The sequence below is a fragment of the Ambystoma mexicanum genome, chromosome 12 (assembly GCF_040938575.1).
Source record: "Ambystoma mexicanum isolate Mex_15411 chromosome 12, UKY_AmexF1_1, whole genome shotgun sequence".
NCBI classification, from domain to species: Eukaryota; Metazoa; Chordata; class Amphibia; order Caudata; family Ambystomatidae; genus Ambystoma; species Ambystoma mexicanum.
Genome location: NC_090936.1, coordinates 21839586 through 21858435, shown reverse-complemented (window position 1 = coordinate 21858435; position 18850 = coordinate 21839586). Strand labels below are relative to the sequence as shown.

At 46.2% G+C, this 18850-nt stretch overlaps 1 protein-coding gene across 1 annotated transcript in view; it reads left to right on the top strand.

The window, feature by feature from the left end:
- POT1 (protection of telomeres 1) overlaps nt 1-18850 on the top strand; it is a 386188-nt gene that overhangs the window by 272097 nt on the left and 95241 nt on the right. Inside the window, exons 11-12 of the mRNA XM_069627840.1 lie at nt 6616-6710; nt 16212-16295. Coding sequence (XP_069483941.1) covers nt 6616-6710; nt 16212-16295 — 179 coding nt within the window. The remainder of the gene's footprint in view (nt 1-6615; nt 6711-16211; nt 16296-18850) is intronic.

Below are 18850 nucleotides of genomic sequence, written 5' to 3'. Positions count from 1 at the left end.
CTCGCTTTTATACCCAGCAGTTTCTTGGTTAAAATCTGCCTGCAGCCACGAGATGGCTTGTTTGTGCACCAAATTAAGCATTAGACTGGCCCTTTCTAAAATACAATAAATGTATGAAGGCAATCGTCCTTATCCAGTGTTATGAGTAGCTAACGATAGATCTTGCCTCAAAGAGTCTTGCCTCAAAGAGTCTTGCAGCAAAATGTATTGCATATTGCCCAAATAAAGTAAAGGTGCTGAGTTACATCTCTAGCTTCCTTGGAAACTCCTCTGTACGGGAATACCTAAAGGTACAATTTTACACCGTCAAGACACATGAAATAGTTTGGGCATGAGGCAAGCCGGCTCAGCCGACTATGTGGGGGTGACCGTGTCAAGACTTCTAAACACCTTCTTTGACCTGTGATGCCCTGGTGCCTCTGAGGGAAGGGCCCCTTGGTGCAATGGTTCCATGGGAGCGGCCAGATATAGGAGTATGGCAACTGTTTGTGTGGCAATTCAGAGTCTTACATTTATCACATGTCAGTGTGTTGAGGACAATTGCCTTCATTCTTGATGAGCTCTGTGAGTGATCTGATGTGGGTTTGCAATTCTGCTTCGTCTTCCTTTTGCAATTCATAAGATGTGATGTAATGCATCGTCATGTTTGGCCACAATATTTTAAATGTTGAATTGTTCAACTGTATGAAATAATGTTTTACATTTCTTTAAAAAAATAATAGTACATCTCTCCCAAAGGAGTCGCCACTTCCCCCTGACAGCCATCTCCTCCCATGTGATCCTCCCTCGTGTTTCCACCCTAGGGTTAGGATCAGGAAGCGGATGCCTTCCCCAAGCCACATGGGAGAAGATCTAAGGCAGGGGTTTAGTGAGGACTCCACAGGAGTCATCACAGTGTTGAGCTTAGGGCTGTTTTGCAACGTGCATATGTAATAGACGAGTTCACACAGAATGACTCCAAATCCAAACAACCCAACCTACTCAGGAAGATGGCAAAGTACGGTTTTATTAACAATGAACATCAACGGACATACGCTCAGGTTCTCCCAGCGATCTTCACACACATCATAGCTTTTATATCAAAAATACCTCAGAGGTGACCTCATACTACGTGGTAATAATTAAAAAACTACCAAGGGTCGGGATTGGATTAAGGGGAACATCAAAATATACTTTATATAGGAACTAGTATTGCGATAAGCTGCCCACTGTCAGGTGGACTACACATGCCTACCTCTAGAACATGTCTTCTTCAGAAACATTAGATACAGTTTCTCATTGGTTTTCAAACTATAAGGTCCTCCGTTATGTGGACTAATACAATTGGTTGGCACGCTTGTGTCAGGTCTGGAACATTCGGTTCACTTAGCAGCACGTATGCCCAGACCCAGGTGCAAGGAGATGGGGCATGACACTACCTCCCCACCCAATTAGCCCAGCATCTCTCATCACCCATGCCTTCTGCCATGAAGATTATATTTGAAATTGGTTTTTGCAAAGTATCCTTGTCTTCAGAATACATGGGAGTGAGGGCATGCACTATCATGTTCTGGGACTCCAAGTTCAAACTTTATTTTCATCCTTGCCTCCCGTGACATGAGACCACAATTTGGGCCATTTTGCAGGTTTTAAATGCTTTAAATTAAACTTGTCACTCTTGGCGTTCTTTCTTTGCACCTTAACAAGGGATGATTCATCCTTGCGTGTTCGCCCATTTCCAGAATAGTTCGCAGACCTTGGGTGCTTCAGTCTTGACTCCAGACTAGACAATCTTGCCTTGCAGCTCCAGGATTTTGCTTATTTTTGCTGCGACACAGTTTTCCCTTCCTGCTTCATGGGTCCTTTCTTACTAAATCCATGATATCGATCTGCAGCTTCTATACAATGGCGGCTTTGCCTACGCTGTATTCACTACGTATAGCATGACTTAGTCTACCTCGCATTTCAGCGTCTGTACAATTATTAAATGGTTGATTTTCTACAGCACTTCGTGCACGTGTAATCTCCGTTTTCATATTTAAAAGTTCACTAGATTCTTTACTTCGTCATTAGTGTCTTCAGGAGCCATACATCTTCTTCAGCCAGTATCTCGGCACATTGTACATAATCTTTTGTGACATCACTGGCTTCTTTTGTCTGCTCCTTCTCATATTCCTTCCAGGGTGCTCCTCCCTCAAGTTGTCATCCCTTCGGGCATACATTCGGTAGGGTTGTCTTAATGGATATCTTCTTTCAAACACACGATGCGATATTGGCAAAACTGCTGGTGTCGCACACGGCACAATCTCAGGTCTACAACATATAGGAGTTAGAGGGGCAGGGTTTCCTGCAGAGGTATGCAGCTGCTCCTCTACAGTCTTGACATGTATGTCCCACCGCCTTTCTCCTTAGGCCTTCCTCCTTTAATTTTATTTCCTTTCTTCACTTTTATGGTTTCCAGATTTTTGTCAATCTCATCCACTTCTCTTGCTTTCAACGTTATTCTGTCATTAACTTGACTGGGATGAGTACGAGTAGTCCCATAATGATCCCCCGTCTGTCTCCCATTTTCCCCGTTATCTGGTATTCTCAGGCATAAAGTCGCCAGGGCATCTCTTCTCTCTGGTCGGTTCTCTTCTTCGCCTGACCGGCTTCTTTTACACCTTCGAGGTCCTGCACGCCGTATCCACCTTTTGGACAGCCGTTCGGCTCTTTGGGTATCTGGATGGTATGTGGTTCCAACTGCATTGTGGTGTCGGTTTAGTTTTGCGGATCCCCAGTCCACCACGAGATCTGAATGGTCACACCACCCCCTCTATTTCTTACTTTCTCTGGCTTCCAGAACACTGCCCGTCCACCTCTCTACTGTTCGTGCACAAGCAGTTTTGTAACTCACAGGCTTTCTCAAGCTCCCAGTCTCCTCCCCTCTCAGGTACTATGTCGCCACGTCTGTGTCGCTCTCTCCGCTTGCTGCAGACTCTCTTGTTGCTCCATCCTCCTTGCCTGAGTTAAATGGAGCTTTCAATTTAAGGTAACGTGCTCTTTTCCTTGCTGACAATAACACATGATTGTTCTTTCTTCATACAGATCTGTGTAAGGTGTTTCTAAAGAGGTGATTTCGGGAATATCTTTTAGGGAGTTCTCAATGGAACGGGAGTCCTTGTCTCCACAGGGGGAGTCTCTCCTGGTGAGGTCCCACTTGCTTCAACTCTTAGGGAGGGTGTTGTGGAGCAGACTCGCCTCCCTAGCCTCACATGGAGGGGCTACCCATGGGGAGCAGGGACGAATTCTGTGATTCATCACACCACAAATATATTAATGCCAATAACTCCTCTTCTGCTAGGCTTGTTCTATTTCCCTTCCCTTTCACTTGGAATAAACAAGTCTGTGCAATAAGCATCTTGCTTCAGTGTTATATTGTGTGGATGAAAACACGCGGACTCAACCTGAGTCCACAAATTCAAGAACTGAACGTTGCGTAAAACGAGGGTATGAGAAATTAGTGATCTAGAAAGGTTGACCGTGTGTATATGTAGCAGTTTAGTTTAGTTTAATATTTGTAGTGCGCACCAAACCCGGGAGCAGCAGGGCGCAGCAGAAAAGAATATGTTCAACTTAGTTACATGGCCAGCAGGCCGGCATATAAAATCACAGCATAAAATCACATCAATATGTACAAAGTAATATTACATAGTTGACAAATATTTATTTGTTTTCTGTAATTACTTTTTGAGGTGTACAGTATAAAAAGCGAACTAATCTTTGGGTACGTGCATAGTGTATGGTTCATGAATCAGATATGTCCTGTCGAGTAGCTGTGTGCTGGAATTCAGACATTTCTTTGACCAGGATGGACCAGAAACTGGGCCTGGGCACAGGAAGGAGTTTTATTTGGATGAAGCAGTAAGCAAGGTGTGGAGGGGAACCAGAGTCCTAGAGGAATTAGATTTGAACGCTGGAGGTTTGCGAAAGAGCACCAGTATCATCTTCGGAATGGGTGAGAAAAGTCGCACATGAACGAGTTGTTGAGAGAATTTGGCTTCATTGTGTAAACGTGGAAATCGAATATTAAGGGTTGTGTCTGTTAAAATGATGGAAGCATTGGTTATGTATGCATATGCTTCACGCAGAAGGTTGTATCTACTTCAGAATAAGCATTGGGCCTGTGTTACATTACCAAATATTAACTAAAGTGCCCAACTATTGACCTAGGCTTGGATATTGCAAAATGGTGAAGCATTGGGGAAAGCTCTAATCTTTACAGACGACAGCCAAGAACTCCAGGTGCAATAACTGCCTGGGAGCAAATCTCTGTTAAGCCCAGTCAATACAAAACAAACCGTGGCCAGAATTGGCTGCCGCGCCTGTCTCGGGTGCTAATACAGATTGCTCTGGTTGCAGGCTGAATCTCATTACCCCAGCCTGCATTGTGAGCAAGCTCACAGCTGCTCGAACCCTCTCAGGCTGGTCACTTCTCCCATCCGATGCTACCCTTCCAGCCGCCCCCCTCCCCAACACTTAACTGATGGGGGATGTGCCATCTCACTGCTCAACTTCCCATAACACCCTGGGCCGCCATAGATATGGAAGAGGGGCTCAGCACGGCTGTCATGTTGCATGAGTATTTTTTGAAAGAACGGGTCATGGCGAGCAGGTGGCCCGTCTTTTCAAACAACTTGCTGTCAGCTTTCGTAGACTCAGTAGCCTGACCCTGTCAATTGTGTATGGGGAACCCTTACAGCCTGGGCTGGGAGGCCTACCAGGGTGGAAACAAAGCCATTCCAACCTCGGAGAGGGGAAGGTGGCAATTGGCAGGGCCCCTTCCTGCCCCTTCTCTATGTGCCAATTAATATAGTTGCACGCTTGATGGCCTCCTACATGTGTGTGCAGTTTCTGGCCAGACTTTCTCTGTTTGTACCAGAGAACTGCCAGAACCTACTGTGAATCAGACTATCGGCAACAACTGCTCCTTAATGACAACGGAACGGCTCATTAGCAGGAACTGCCACAACCTTCTATTGAATATTCACTATGGGTCAACCCCTTATCTACCGGTGCCACTAATGTAGGGGTGCTACATAGAACAATCTAAAAAGGTAGCAGGGAACCCCACCTCGCCATCTTTGTCTTAACAGGATCCTGAGGGTTTGCGCTCCAGGTAGGACACAACACTGTATTTTATTTTCAAAATAACACACCGAATTTTACCTTTACTTTTTAGCTCAACACCTTTTTTTTTTTATTACAAGCCATCGTATACATTTTTATGTGCATTTCAAAACTTCAGCTTCTGGAAGATTTCAGACAGACAAGGTGAGACTCTGCAACTTTTCAGGGAATAAGCAATAGTCAAATAATTTTGTTACAGTGACCGGTTGAATTATTTTATTTGAATTTGTATCCAAGACTAGGTTTTACCAGGACGGCCTCAGCGCTGTGATGCCTCTGAAATGAGAGGCAGACACAAAGTTGTAGTGTTCTCATTGTCATTAAACAGAAATGGGTTGGATAAACGCGTTTCTAACCCTATCCCAAAGAAGAATTTCCCTGCCTAGGAAATTAAAACTTATGATCAGTCTGCGTCAAGTCGCTAGAAACGTAGAAACCGTCCTTGTGTCCAAAACGTTCTAATCTGACCCTCACACTAGAAACAAACAACGTAGGGCACAAGGAAATGTCTCTGACTTAAGTTTAGTAAAAAAGTGTTCATAATCAAAATATATAGGTAAATCCAACAAAAAGTGTTTTCCAAGGAGTAACCCTTGGATCCAGAGGGTGTTTCCCTTGCCCTGGATGTTTAGGTAGCATGGCAACAGTGTTTCTTTTCAACAACAGTTTTAGTATCACAAAAGTGTCTCTTTATCCAACACGTTCTTGGTTGCTTTGTACTGGAGGTGATGTATTGGCCCTGAGCAAGACCTGTGTTCAGAGAGATCGAAACAAGTGTTGGCAGGAATAAGCTAATCACTGCTAGAAAATAGAGAAGCGCTGGAAAATGAAAACGATTTTTGATACATCTTGTGTGTAATAACTTGGAACGATTTTGAATGCTAATTACTAGTGAACAATAACCTAGCTGGAATTAAAACATGGACAATTTGGCTTCTGAAGCTAAATTGTTGGACTATGCGCAGTGGATAAACCAATACGATGTTTATTGCATAGTAATGAAGAAGAGTTAGTGCGATATTGCTTAGGGAGTTCCACACACGAACAGGAGTCCTTGTCCCCAGAAGGGGAGTGTCTTCCGGTGAGGTTTTGTTTGCATCTACCCTTAGGAAGGGTATTGTGTAGCGGGCTCACCTCCCTAGCCTCACAGGGAACGCCCAGCCCCCCGGGGAGAAGTGACGGAATACCGATATTCATCACAATCGGCAAGGAAATCCCTCTAGCAGTAGGCAAAGATGGACCTTGTTAATTTAATTTAATTAAAAACAAGTCAAAATGTCTTTAACGTGTCTGACTCCTTCTTCCGACCTGCCACAGTACACATGCACTCTGTCTCAAACCTTGTATTATTTAATGTTGAATACACAGATGTTTGTGGAGTTGTTGCTTATTGTCTCAGTCGGGCACTGTGTATCACCCATTTTTTGGATGATTCTGCAGACTGCGTAATGTTGGTTGTTTTTGCAGGACACTCGACCTCAAACTTCTGGATCTTGACGACCACATGAATATCGAGGAAGCGCCTTCATGTGGATTGGATGGCACTGCCATGGAACCCACACGTAAGATTGTCTCGAAAATTACGTCAAAAGCTTTCTTGTTTGAGGACTAAGCTCTTTTTTGTCAATTTGCTGTAAAAAAAATAATACTGTCATGACATGCTCTGCCATGACTTTATATTTAAGGGACCAATGCCATGCCTGGGTCTTAGGTGTGTTTCATGAGAACGTTCTGTGGATCCTCATCTCCTAATAATGGGTTGCTCAGAAACTGCATTTTTTAAGACCTTCTTTTTGAGCCCCTCTTACTCCGCCATGAGCTTCAAATAATGTTCTCTTGCCTTCTTCCTTATTGGGACTTCAACAGTTTAAAAAACAGAGCATTCATCAAAACGTCCCGTTTAAACCAATGCAAGGATTGAAATAAAGATTTGATGAGCGTTAGTTATAAGCAGGTACTGGGTATCAGCCTTCGCCCTGTAAACAGGAGCTACCTCTTGAGGCCGAGGATCGAGTGCTACATGCGTTGTAAATGTAACTTATCACTTAGTAGTCCCCGGGGATCTGTCATCCAGGTGGCCACGACACGGCCATATCTTTTGGATCCAGTGCCTGGGGGTGGACCAGTGAGGGAGGATCACCTGGATGGGGGGTCCTTGGGGAGTGGAGGTGGGACACCGACGGGTGAGACGAGGTATCCTCCTTCCTATGACACCTTTTCCCCAACCTACCCCGTAGGATACACAAACACTTTACCCCCCACCCCTTTTCCGACGCTAACACTTTCACATATTACAAAGGACAACGGACTAACGCTCGAGCCATTTACCTGACATTTCCCAATACCAGGGTCAGGCAAAGTCTGTCAGTGGACCAGAACCACACACACCTGACTGCCCTTTCGCTTCCCCACAGGGATAAAAGTTGGAGGACAGGAATGCAATACGAGCAAGGTAGACCGCACGCACAACGAGAGGGCTATCTCAGCACAGCAGTTCAAGAGGAGGAGAAAGATGGTGCGAACCGAGAGGGGGACATGTAGAGAAGCGACCTTGCCCTTTTCAACTAAGGCCTGTGAAACCTCCACGGAAGGAATCGTAAGACCACGAACAATAGCCAGCGTGTGTTGCAGCATGTGTCAACGGTGCACAAGGCACTTCTCTGCAGATAAGCAAGCCGGGCAGAGACGATGGTGTCCGGGCTACCAACCTTGCCTCCAGATAGAAGAAAAGAAAAGTGGTTCATCACTGCAGGTGAGTCGAGGGGAGAACCGATAAGAAACTGAACTGTGTTGAATGAAAGTAGCGAACGGCTAATTGAACTGTGAAATAATAAAGAACTATTGATAATAAGAAGGGGAAAAACCAGCAGAGGAAGAGTCCGGCACTACATGGGTGCCCACTCAAGAAAAGCTGGGCACTACCCGATTGATGAAACTACCAGAACCAGAAGTCCTTGGGAAAGGCTAGAAGAGGGTCAAAATGGTCATACGGGGGTCTTGTAAAATCCTCTGTACAGTCGAAAGTCTTTGACCGACAGATGATTATGAAGCTAAGCTAAGTGAAGTGAATCCTGCATCGTAAAAGTTGAATGTACAATTGACAAAGGGGTGAACAGCGAGTGAACCCGAAAGAGGGATGCCGAGAAAAGGGGCGAAGTCTAAAGTCCCGAAATACAGAGTGTTGACAAGAGTGAACCCGGCAGAGGGATGTCCACAATGAACTGTGCAAAAAGACATTAAGCTTTGCGAATGCCAAAGGGGTCGGAGCCAGAACGAGGGAGATCCAAGGGGTGAACAGCCATCACCCGGAAATGTGTGAATACCAAAGGGGTATGAGCCCAAACAAGGGAGATCCAAGGGGTGACCAGCCATCACCCGAAGATTTATGAATGTGAAAGGAGAAAACGTGTGAGTGAGAGCCGTGGTGAACTCAACATCCAGGAACACTTGAAAACGAGCAGAGCAAACCCGATGGAGGGAAAGCGATATTCGAGAGAGGTCTATGCCAAGAAGAGGGGGACCCAAGGGTACAGAGTTATCACCCCAAAAGTACAACTAGAAAGACATTTTTTGGTTGAACCTTTGTTTAGGACTTCCAACCTGTCAAGCCCTCGGAAGCAAGAAACCATAGCTGTTGGAGGGCCTGATATCATTAAGAACTTATTGTGGGTCCGAACCTGGAAGAAGGGTAAAAAGTCATCACCCACCTTGCATCAGGAAAATAACTTTGTTTATTGTGAAATCTATCATGTCCTCGGAGGCAAGATACTTTTTTAGAAAATAGATTTAACCACCAAAGGCCCTGATCGTTGAGAGTGGAACTGTCGCCTCGTGCTGGGAAAGCTTGAGTGTGTGCTGTGCTCCAAAGTCCTACCTTGTCCCGTGCTGAAAACGTGGAGAAGAGCGACTTCAAGTACTGAATCCTGACTTATTATTTATGACTACTTCCTTCTTTCTTAAGAACATTATCCCACACTTCTTTTGTATTTATAGTAAGGATTTGGCAATAGGTTTTTTGTATAGGCCCTTTTATTTGACACATCTCCACTAGGACTGCCTTATTATTATTTGATGGTCGAAGCTTGCTCTCATCTTATATTTAGGTTTAGATTGGGTGTTTTCCAACCTACCTTTGCAGCTTAATAAACACCCTTTAACTGTGATCACTTGTGTCTGTCTTTACTGTTGCCGCCAGGAGTTCCTTACAGTAGTCTTATGACATCCCGTCCAGTTCACTGCTAGTCATAACATAGGAAACCCATCCACGTCAGTATATTACATTTTCAACCCTCAAACCAGGGTAGAGTGCCGCTCGGATTGCGCCGGTAATCCTTGCCTCGTAGAATCCTTGTCTCCTCACCCAGAAAGCATGATTCCATGACCTGCATTGAACACTGCGTGCAGCTTCTGCGTTCAGGCATCTTGTTCTCACCCAAGATACTCCATTAGTAGCAGGTGATTACTGTAAATCGATGGAGGATTGGCTGTGATGCCATTTTTCTGTTATTGCTTTTGTTTTACAGTTTTCACTGGAGATGAATGCATATTGTCCCTTGATTATGCATCAGGCCAGTACCTTAGAGCAATATATTTGGTTGTGCCGCGGCCCGAGGGACAATAATTGCTCTTGCGTGACTTCCAGATTTACTTTACAGACTTTACTTAGCTCTGTCCATGCCATCAGCAAACTGTCTCTAGCTTTGGACTGCTGCTTGGCTTTATCTGCAATGTCGGGTATTAGAACATGTTTTGGTGGATTGAGAAGAGGCCATACATTTGCTGTGCATCAGGATGTAGGATCTAGCACTGCACAGGACCTCTGATGGTGCACGCCCGGGGTGCAGGGTCATGGCCCATGGCAGGAAAAGAACAGCAGCTGAGAATTCAGTTCACAGCGACTCAAACGTACTAAATATAGGACCTGAGATACCCAGAGTAAAAGTAGATATTTTAGGCTAAAAGTGCCCAAGAACAAAGCCCAACTCACTTCCCACAGCAAAGAAGAGTAGACCCATCTGCCTTTGTACTGTCACTTTCACCTTTCCAAAGTGGGGTTTAAAGTCACCACCGCCATTGAACATGAAAACAGCATATCCAAATAAACTCCCACTCCGAGGAAGGGAGCTGTTCAGAGCCAATCGGATTTCTCCAACTGCTAGACTGTTCGTTTCGCTTCAGTGGAGCAATCGTAATTCTGGTTGCCCTCTTCCTCGTGTCAGTTTTTGTCATTAGGTTGGTTACAGAATATTGAAGAATGCTGTCAGCAGGCTTTGTGGGTTGTTGAGGGGATTATCACAATATGCCATCGAGGCAGGAGGATTGGAGGGGATATACCTAAAAGGGAAAGGGGGTACCATGTCTCATCTAACAGTGTCTCACTACCCCTTGAGGGTCGTCTCGCCTCATATGATCCTCCCTCGCATAGCCACCCCCATGGTCAGGTAGCGGCTGCTGTCCCCTGGCCACATGAGGAGAGGCACCTCTGGGAAAGGAGTGATGACATCATCAGCTTTATCACAGTATCTTCAGCTCTAAATTGGACACGCAAAACAATATACTTGTCCAACAATTTGCATAACTTTTCCTCACTTGTTTAGTTCTCAAAACAGTGTTGGGTTCTTGGAGACTTCTATAAATACTGCCTACGACTATGAGCAAGTGTACGGCGTTGCACTTTTCTAATTGAGATATATTGGACTGGATTATACTGATGCATAAAGCAGCCATTTGTGGTGCGCCAGTTAATGTTGATCAAGTTCTTCAATACATCGGCATTAGTAGTGTACAAAGCGAGAAAGGCAATCTGTCAGGCCTATTGGGTGTCTGCCCAACAGCTTCCTGGCGGGAACCGGAGGCTGGCAGACGGTGACAAGAACACGAGAGGCAGCCTTTATACCATCGCTCCCCTGGACTCCGGAGATTTGCGATGTGAACGCACTGAGACACGGAGATGCCTGCGCAGCATATGGAGTAGAAGAGAGACCCCAGGAAGAACCGACTGCATCACGGGAACAGGCAAGGTAACAGGAGAGGCGCAGGGACCGATCGAGGATGGAAGGTACAGGAGGCCAAGACCCTGTACAGACATTACGAGCTGGACTATCTTCCTCGTGCTAGTACTTGGCAAGCGAGGCAGCCAAGGGGACAGAAAGAGAGGGGGAGAGAAACCGGGGAAGGGGACCAAAACCAAGAGTGATACGAGTCATCTTCCTCGTGGCAGTACTTGGCAGGAAAGTGAACTAAGTGATCCACATCAAAGAAGAAGAGATAACGGGGTCGGGGACAAAGTATTTGGCAGGGAAGTGAACCAAGTAGGCCAAGCCAAAAAAGGAGAGAAACCAGGGTCGCGGACCCTCATAACACTCAGTTGGGTGTTGTAAATATGAAACCTAACAAGGAGAAGACAAGAAGAAGGGAATCATTCCCCTGGTTGTAAGAGATTGTTTTATAATTAACAGGAGAAGAGAGTCATTCTCCTAGTAACTCTGAGCAGGAGGAAGGTCCAACAGGCCTGGGGAAGGGAGATATTCCTCCCGGCCTAAAACAATAGGCCGGGAGGAATGACTCTCTTCCCCAGGCTTTGTGACTTTGTGACCCGGGGAAGGGAGTCATTCCCCCAGGCTGTTTGAAACAACGCCAGAAGAAGGGGGGGGGGCATTGTCCTGGCCCACCTTGGAGACATTGTGTGGAATGTTGAGCTTAACCCCGGAGAAGGGACTCCTTGTCCTGGGAGCAGAACAGTGCTGCTTTATTCCTTAGTTTATATTGTAAGGATCAGAAGTAGGGTTTTCTTGACACAGGACGATGGCCACTTTCACTTTAGCAGGCATCCCGACGGTCACCTTAGATCTTTAGTTGAGGCAGGGAAACCCCTTTTAGGAGTAAGGAAAGGTTTTCTCTTGCCTTATTACTGAATACAAGTCTAGAGCCCCAAACATGCCACCTTTGTGCAGAGTCATCGTTCTGCATACTTACAGAAGTAAACGCAATTACTGTAAGACACACAGTGAACAGAAAAGGTTATGTTTATGTGGGCAGCAACTGCATGAAATGTTGAGTTCACCACATCTCCAAGAATCGTACGTTGGTTACAGGTTTTTTGGGTCTGCCTAACGAAAGCTCAGCATATGCTTTCGAAGGGCAAAACCCAAACAGGAAGGCGTTTAAAAAATAGTTCATCGAATCGCCTGTGCCATCGAGCATACTGCCATCGAGCATGTCCTGTGACATCTGCATGCCCTGCTACAAAAAGAAAACCCCCCCTGACGTTCCGCTGCCCTTTCCTCTGTCCCCTCTCCCACCTCACACATCTCACCCACCCCTACCACAGTGACCATGGGAATATCTGTTAGCTTGGTTGGGAGTGGCAACGGAGGGCGAGGGTTGCCAACAGTGATATGCGTCAAGTGTTCACCCTTCCCCCTTTCACCCTCATCAGGCTCTTGTTGGCTACTGGGGAGTCTGGGTGGGAACTCTTTATTTCATCCATTCCCAGAATTCCAGTCTCGTCTGAATTCTGTTATCACCTTCTTAGTACTCTCCGTAGAGCCTGGTATCCCCCATTGGACGCCCCCTTGCTGTTGTAAGGGACTTGTGAAAAAAGCCATATCATGAGACTGTGGTACTCAGACACTTTTCCAGCCCGCTGGCTACCGGAGTAAAGTGTGTAGTTTATTATTATTCATACACTATGTCTTGCATCCCGAAAGGGCACCCTGTTTCTAAACACGCCTGGTCTCCTGTGACAAAGCATTACAAAATTACGTTTGCAGGGTTTTCCAAAGGACAACAAGCCCACCAGAGCATCTGTGTATTTACGAAATAACTCCTTTGACAAAGATTATAAGCAAAAGTATTCATCACACCTGTTTTTACAAATATATTGGGGTTCAGGAAAATAAAACATTGTGCACATGTTGCTACTACTAATCTGCATTTATTATTACGCTCATGTGCTACTGGTGATACCCTGCGAACCAAAGAACTACGCGTTTCAGGGTTGGGTCCGTTGGAATGGCAGAGGTGTGTGGCATGGCTGTCTGCCAGGCCGGAAAAGAAGGGATAATAATTAGTTGTGGGTACACTTACAACCTGCCCGCCTCCCACGGTTGACGGAAAGCCGGACACCTACGTGGGCCCTCCACCAAGAAGCCTGGGTTCATGGCACAGATAACCTGCCTAATACAGAGTCCAATTACCAGGTTTGAAGTGGGTTCAAATGATCAAAAAAGAAAGAATGTTAGCACGGGCCTGACACAGACAGCACAAGGACGCAGAGCTAGAATAGAAGGAATGAAGCCAAGTGGTCAGTTCAATATAGACAAAGCCAAAATGAACTCCAAAAACAAAACGCTGAGGTCATTGGAAGATGCTGTCCATAAAGTCCTAATCGCGAATCTGAGGGTTAGTCCAACACAGAAGCCAGCGTCAGTAGTAGATGCAAGTCAGAAGATCCAAAGCAATGCTCAGGAAACGACCAAATCAAATGAAACTGGAGCATTGCAGTCCAACCGTCTGGAATACTGGCTGTGGAATCATCCATTGACGTGGGATCTGATGGCTGGCCCAGAAAACGAGAGGAAACCATTATCAGGAAAGAAATTAAACAGAAACATGTGCGACTCACCGAGGGATACTCATTGTCTGATAGGTGCGCGTATGCCGAGACACTGGCGTTTTACTTCCACTTTGAGGAGGGTGGCGGACTCCCATGCACCAGATATCTAACCCTCGGTATCTCGGAGCGGGCCCTGAACTGGCTGACCTCCTTCCTAACTGACTGTTCGTCCCAGGTTATTCTGGGCACTTTCTGCAAACCTACCTCTTTCTCCACCTGTGTTGTCACCCAGGGCTTTAACCTCTCCCCCTGGCTCTTTAACATGCATTTCCTCCTTCTCCCCCAGTTTTCACTGCTATGCAGATGACGCACAACTCTTTTTCAAGTGTCCTGCTGACCATCTTGCATCTTCCATCAACCCAGACTGCAATCCTGTCCTGGTGCCCTTTGAACAATCTCTGCCTCAATGCCAGCAAGGCTGGCATCCTTCCTATTGGGACGCCTGCTCCCTCTTTCTTCCCCTTACTCTGGCCATCCTCTATATGCTCTCCGCTTCTCCTTCATCTAAAGCCTGAAACCCCAGAGTCATCTTCCACTCCTCTTTCCTTCCTCCCTCACATCCAGGACATTGCCAAGAAGGCCCACTTTCATCTCCACCTCCTCAAAGGAATTTTTCCTTTCCTCACTTTCTCCCAGAAGCTCAATGTCTACAGAGTTTTGGTTCTCTCCAGGCTAGGCTACTGTAATAGCCTTCTCTTGAATCTACCCCCTTCCTCTCTATGACCCCCTTCACTGATCCAGAATAGGGCAACAAGACTTATTTTTGGCCTCAAGCCCAGGGGCTGCATCTCTCCTGCCCTAAAAACTCTTCACTGACTCCCGGTTGCTTCAAAGATCAAGTTTAAATCTCTCTGCATCATCCATAAGGCTGTCTGGGGCCAGGGACCATGCTAACTGCAACTTGCTTTTACTAAATACTCTCCTTGTAGACATCTACGTTCCTCTGGTACTAACTGTGTGTTAAGGGTTTCGCTAAACAGAAGGCCAGAGCCTAATCTCTTTTCTCAGCTGGCTCCCTGATATGGAACAGCCTCCCCTTCCTCTTCGCCTTGAGCTGGGCCTCCTCAAATTCCAGAAGCTCCTCAAGACTTTCCTTTTCACCTCCTCCTTCCCTTCTTCTCTCCTCTGCTAAACCCCACAGTCGCTGCGATTGGTGACCAGGGCCTTATGTGTCCTCCGCAGCCCTGGCCTCCCACACAGCCTCTGCCTACACACAGCACTTGCCTTGGCACTTACTGGCCTTGCCATTTTAGACCTGCACTTGCCCATTTGCATTCCTATTTTTGTACAGTTGAAAGTTCCGTAGCACGGTTATATTTAGGCCACGGGTCTGCAACATGTAGCTCTCCCAATGTCTTGGACTGCAACTCCTGTGATACCTCACCAATGACTCTGATGAGAATGACTGATGGGAGGTGTAGTCCAAAACATCCGGCGAGAGAATGGTTGCTAACTCCTTCTGGGCTAATGGTGACTAAATGTAGCAGGGTGTGGATGCTTTACCCAGGCATACAAGACCGCACCTTTTAGAACATTGTATTCCCTGCGTATTTGAGGCTGTCTATGGCCTATGGCAGCTTAACCTAGTGCATGATGACTGTACCTGGCCACAGGAAACTGTATGTGGGATTGCAGATGTTGTGCCTGGGCCTAGGATAGCTATACCCAGGCATATATGTGTCTGTGCATGGACAAAGTGGGCAGTCATTTAAGGCTGTCCTTCACATGCATCCCTTGACCTGGGGAAATAGGGTGTCGTACTTGGCCTATTGAGTCAGTAGGTGAGAATGTAGGATTTACGCATATGTATATGGTTGAAGCTGGCCACACAAGTCTGCACCTGATATAAAAAAAATAAAGGCTGTACTCGTGGCAGTTTTTGAAGCTACCTTGATAAAATAGCCATTGTAAAAGAAAATGCTGGTCCTGGCCTGTTTCATTTTTCATTTGCTTTATGTTTGATTTAGTTTGCCTTCCATCCCTGCCAGGCTGCTCCCATCTTGTAAGCACCACAGAGGTTTCTACAGATCAAGTGATGCGCCGCGACATCTGTCACCGTGCCCTTGGCGTTCTTTCATGTTCGGACAAATTTCATATTCATGACAAAGCTCAGAGAAGTTCTTTGGCGACATTCAGAAGTTTTTTCAAGGAAATAGAAAAATCTTCCTTCCAAAGAACTACTGATCCACGTGTTGTGCTCTGCGACTATAAATTGTAGCACACACCCCCACCACACCCTCCCGATGTACCCTTTTTCATGAAACATGGTTTAGTGTCCTAAGAAAACCTTTCTATGGAACTGTGATCTTTCTACAGAGAAAGTTGTGAAGACTGACTTTCCAGGACTGTCTTATCTGTTGTATGCTTTTCTTTCAACATGTGGTAAAACTAGAACAGATTTTCTAATGTTTTTCTTTGACTTTCCCCCGCTCCTCCTGTTCTACAGACAAAGAACTTGTTCCAATGAGTAAAGACCCAGTTTCTCTCCCCTCCGTCTCCTTACCAAGATGCCAGCAGTCCTCTGCGACAGGTATACAGTGCTTTTATCTACAGCTGTACAATAGCAATATAAAAACAAATTGTGTGTGCTTCTTTTTTTATTCCAGAATGTGTGTCTGAGCAGGACACGTGCCTTTTTCTTCCTTGGTGTGACTGTGCACTGTGCTGTTAGTTTAAACCATGCCTCTATTCGGGTGATGCCAGAAAATAAATAAACCACTATGGTTTCAATCCCACCACCGAATGACGTCCTTGGTGACTATATTGTCGGGGGGAAATTCTGCCGGGGTCGGCCGGGCCGTCCGCAGACCTCCGGGCGGGAGGCCCCAACTCCTCCCGTATATCCCAAAACCAACAGAGTATGAGACACACGCAAGAAGCAAGGTGGTTCTGCTGTTTATTAGACAAAACAGCAGGGATGGGTCAAGGATCGTACGCGTCCGTCCTGACACACACACAATCGTGGGGCTCGCAGGCCCTTTTTACCTTAGTATGACGCGCTATTTGCGTCACCTTAGAAAGTTTAGCAAAAAACCTATCTCCACTCTGGATTGGTAACTCGAGTGGTAGGGTTAGTATAGCATACGTATAGAGAACGGTGTTAGTGGTTGAGGGTCAGTCAGGTGATATACTTGGGTTGTCCCTTCAAATTGATACATGAAAATTGTTACACGAAGACCCCTGAGGATTGGTCAATGCTAATGGCGACAGTGATAAGAGCCCCATGTTCTGATTGGTCCGCTCGCGAGCCTCCCAGTCTGGGACCATCGCTGTTCCCAGCTCGCGGTGTACCTGTCATTTGCAACAATGTTTCACTATGGGTACGTGCAGACAATGTGAGGATTTATTCATATGCTGGAAGGCCGACTACTCCCACTGTCGCAGATGTCCATTGAGTCTTTTAATTGTATCTGCCTGTGTCTTGTAACGTGGGATTCAGGCGTCTCCTTCATCCTGGCCTTGGCATCCTGTCAGGTTTGGCTTGGTCACGTGAGGTGGGACCGTGGTTGAGGCAGAATTCTGCACAATTAATATTGTTTTTCCCACTGTGTGCCTGGTTTAATTTGCAGGTGTGAGCTTGACGCTGGTTTGCGGCGTGCGAGATTGCAACATTGTGACTTGGCTGTCTGCTTTCGCCGGGCTCATTCTGCAGGGTCAGCAACCGGACTCTTGTTCATTTAATGTTCATGGAAGCTCTTGCTTGCGGCCTACTTGAGTATGGTGTTATAGGTGGAACCGTTGGGTGCACAGGCGCTTTAGGTTGTGGTATCATATTGTATATTTCTTACTATGGCACCTGGGTTTAGCATAAGCGTGAGCAAGCTCTTTAGATGAGTTCATTGTGCGTCTTGCGTTTCTGCATTTTGAAAAGCCTATGTGAAAAATAATAAAGATGCACTTCCGTGGGTGTGTTCGTCACCTATGTCGTAGCACTGAGTATGTTCTTCGTGTGGATTGGTGTGGGAGTGTCCAGTGTGCATGTTTGCACAGGTGTGCTGACCGTTGGCTAGGTCGTCATGGCATCTCTAACGATGTGTTGGTTTAGTCGAGTTGATCCATGCCGCAGGTGTCGGCATGGGCACGGCGGGCTGCTGGGCAAGTAGGTGGGCACATCCGTAGGTTCCTGTACCAGGGTATTTGGTCGTCTGGTAGATAGGCAAACTCCTCTCGTGGCGGGTGTCTAGGCCGTGATCCTCTAGGCCAAGCGCGAGAGGGGATTGGCGGGAGCCTGTTATTCCATTCTCCCACTTCAGTCCCCCCTCTGGTCGACTTGTCGACCACAAACATATCCTTTTCTTTATCTCCTCTCACTCTCCATATTTTAGTTATTCCTCCCAAATGTCCATAGTGGTTAACATGGTCTTCAAATGACCAATACATATATGCACAGGTTCCTCCAGGAGTGCAGTATACCCATTTCCCTATGTAGCTCCTTGGGTTTCTTGGGTTTTCGAGCTTCACAGATGGTGGGTCCAGGTGGTTGGTGATGATCTGGTTGCGCAACTTCTCTCTCTCTTTTATGATTGTGCCTGTGTGTTGGCCGTCATCTGTTGGCATCAAGGGGTGCATACCAACCATTTCGATCATCTCGTCTGTGGTGCGTGCTTTCCGGGCCTTCCAAAATCTTATTATGATCAGTGTAGCTCCAGCCAAAATAGTACATCCAACTATAATTTTCAGTCCATCCGACAGCCAAGATGGCATCCATGACCATAATATTGAAAACCAGCTCTCATCCTTTTTCACACCTTTACTTTCATCCATCATTTTGGAGTGCATCTGGGCCAATTGTGAAACTGCTTCTGTCAGTGTACCATTGTCAGCATCGTTGGCAGTGATGAATGTGCAGCATGATTGTCCTATCTTTGCGCAAACTCCTCCTTCCATTGCTGTGAGGAGGTCCAGTACATATCTGTTCTGGAGTGCTACCATCCTCACAGCTCGCAGTTCCTCTTTTATTGCGTTGAATCCATTTACTGTAGAATTAGTAGTCATCATTAGTTCCCATCGAGTTATCTGGAGCCATTTTGCGTTTGCGTAAGCCTGCAGTCCTGGATGTATTATTGAGGAGAAGAACATTGCTGC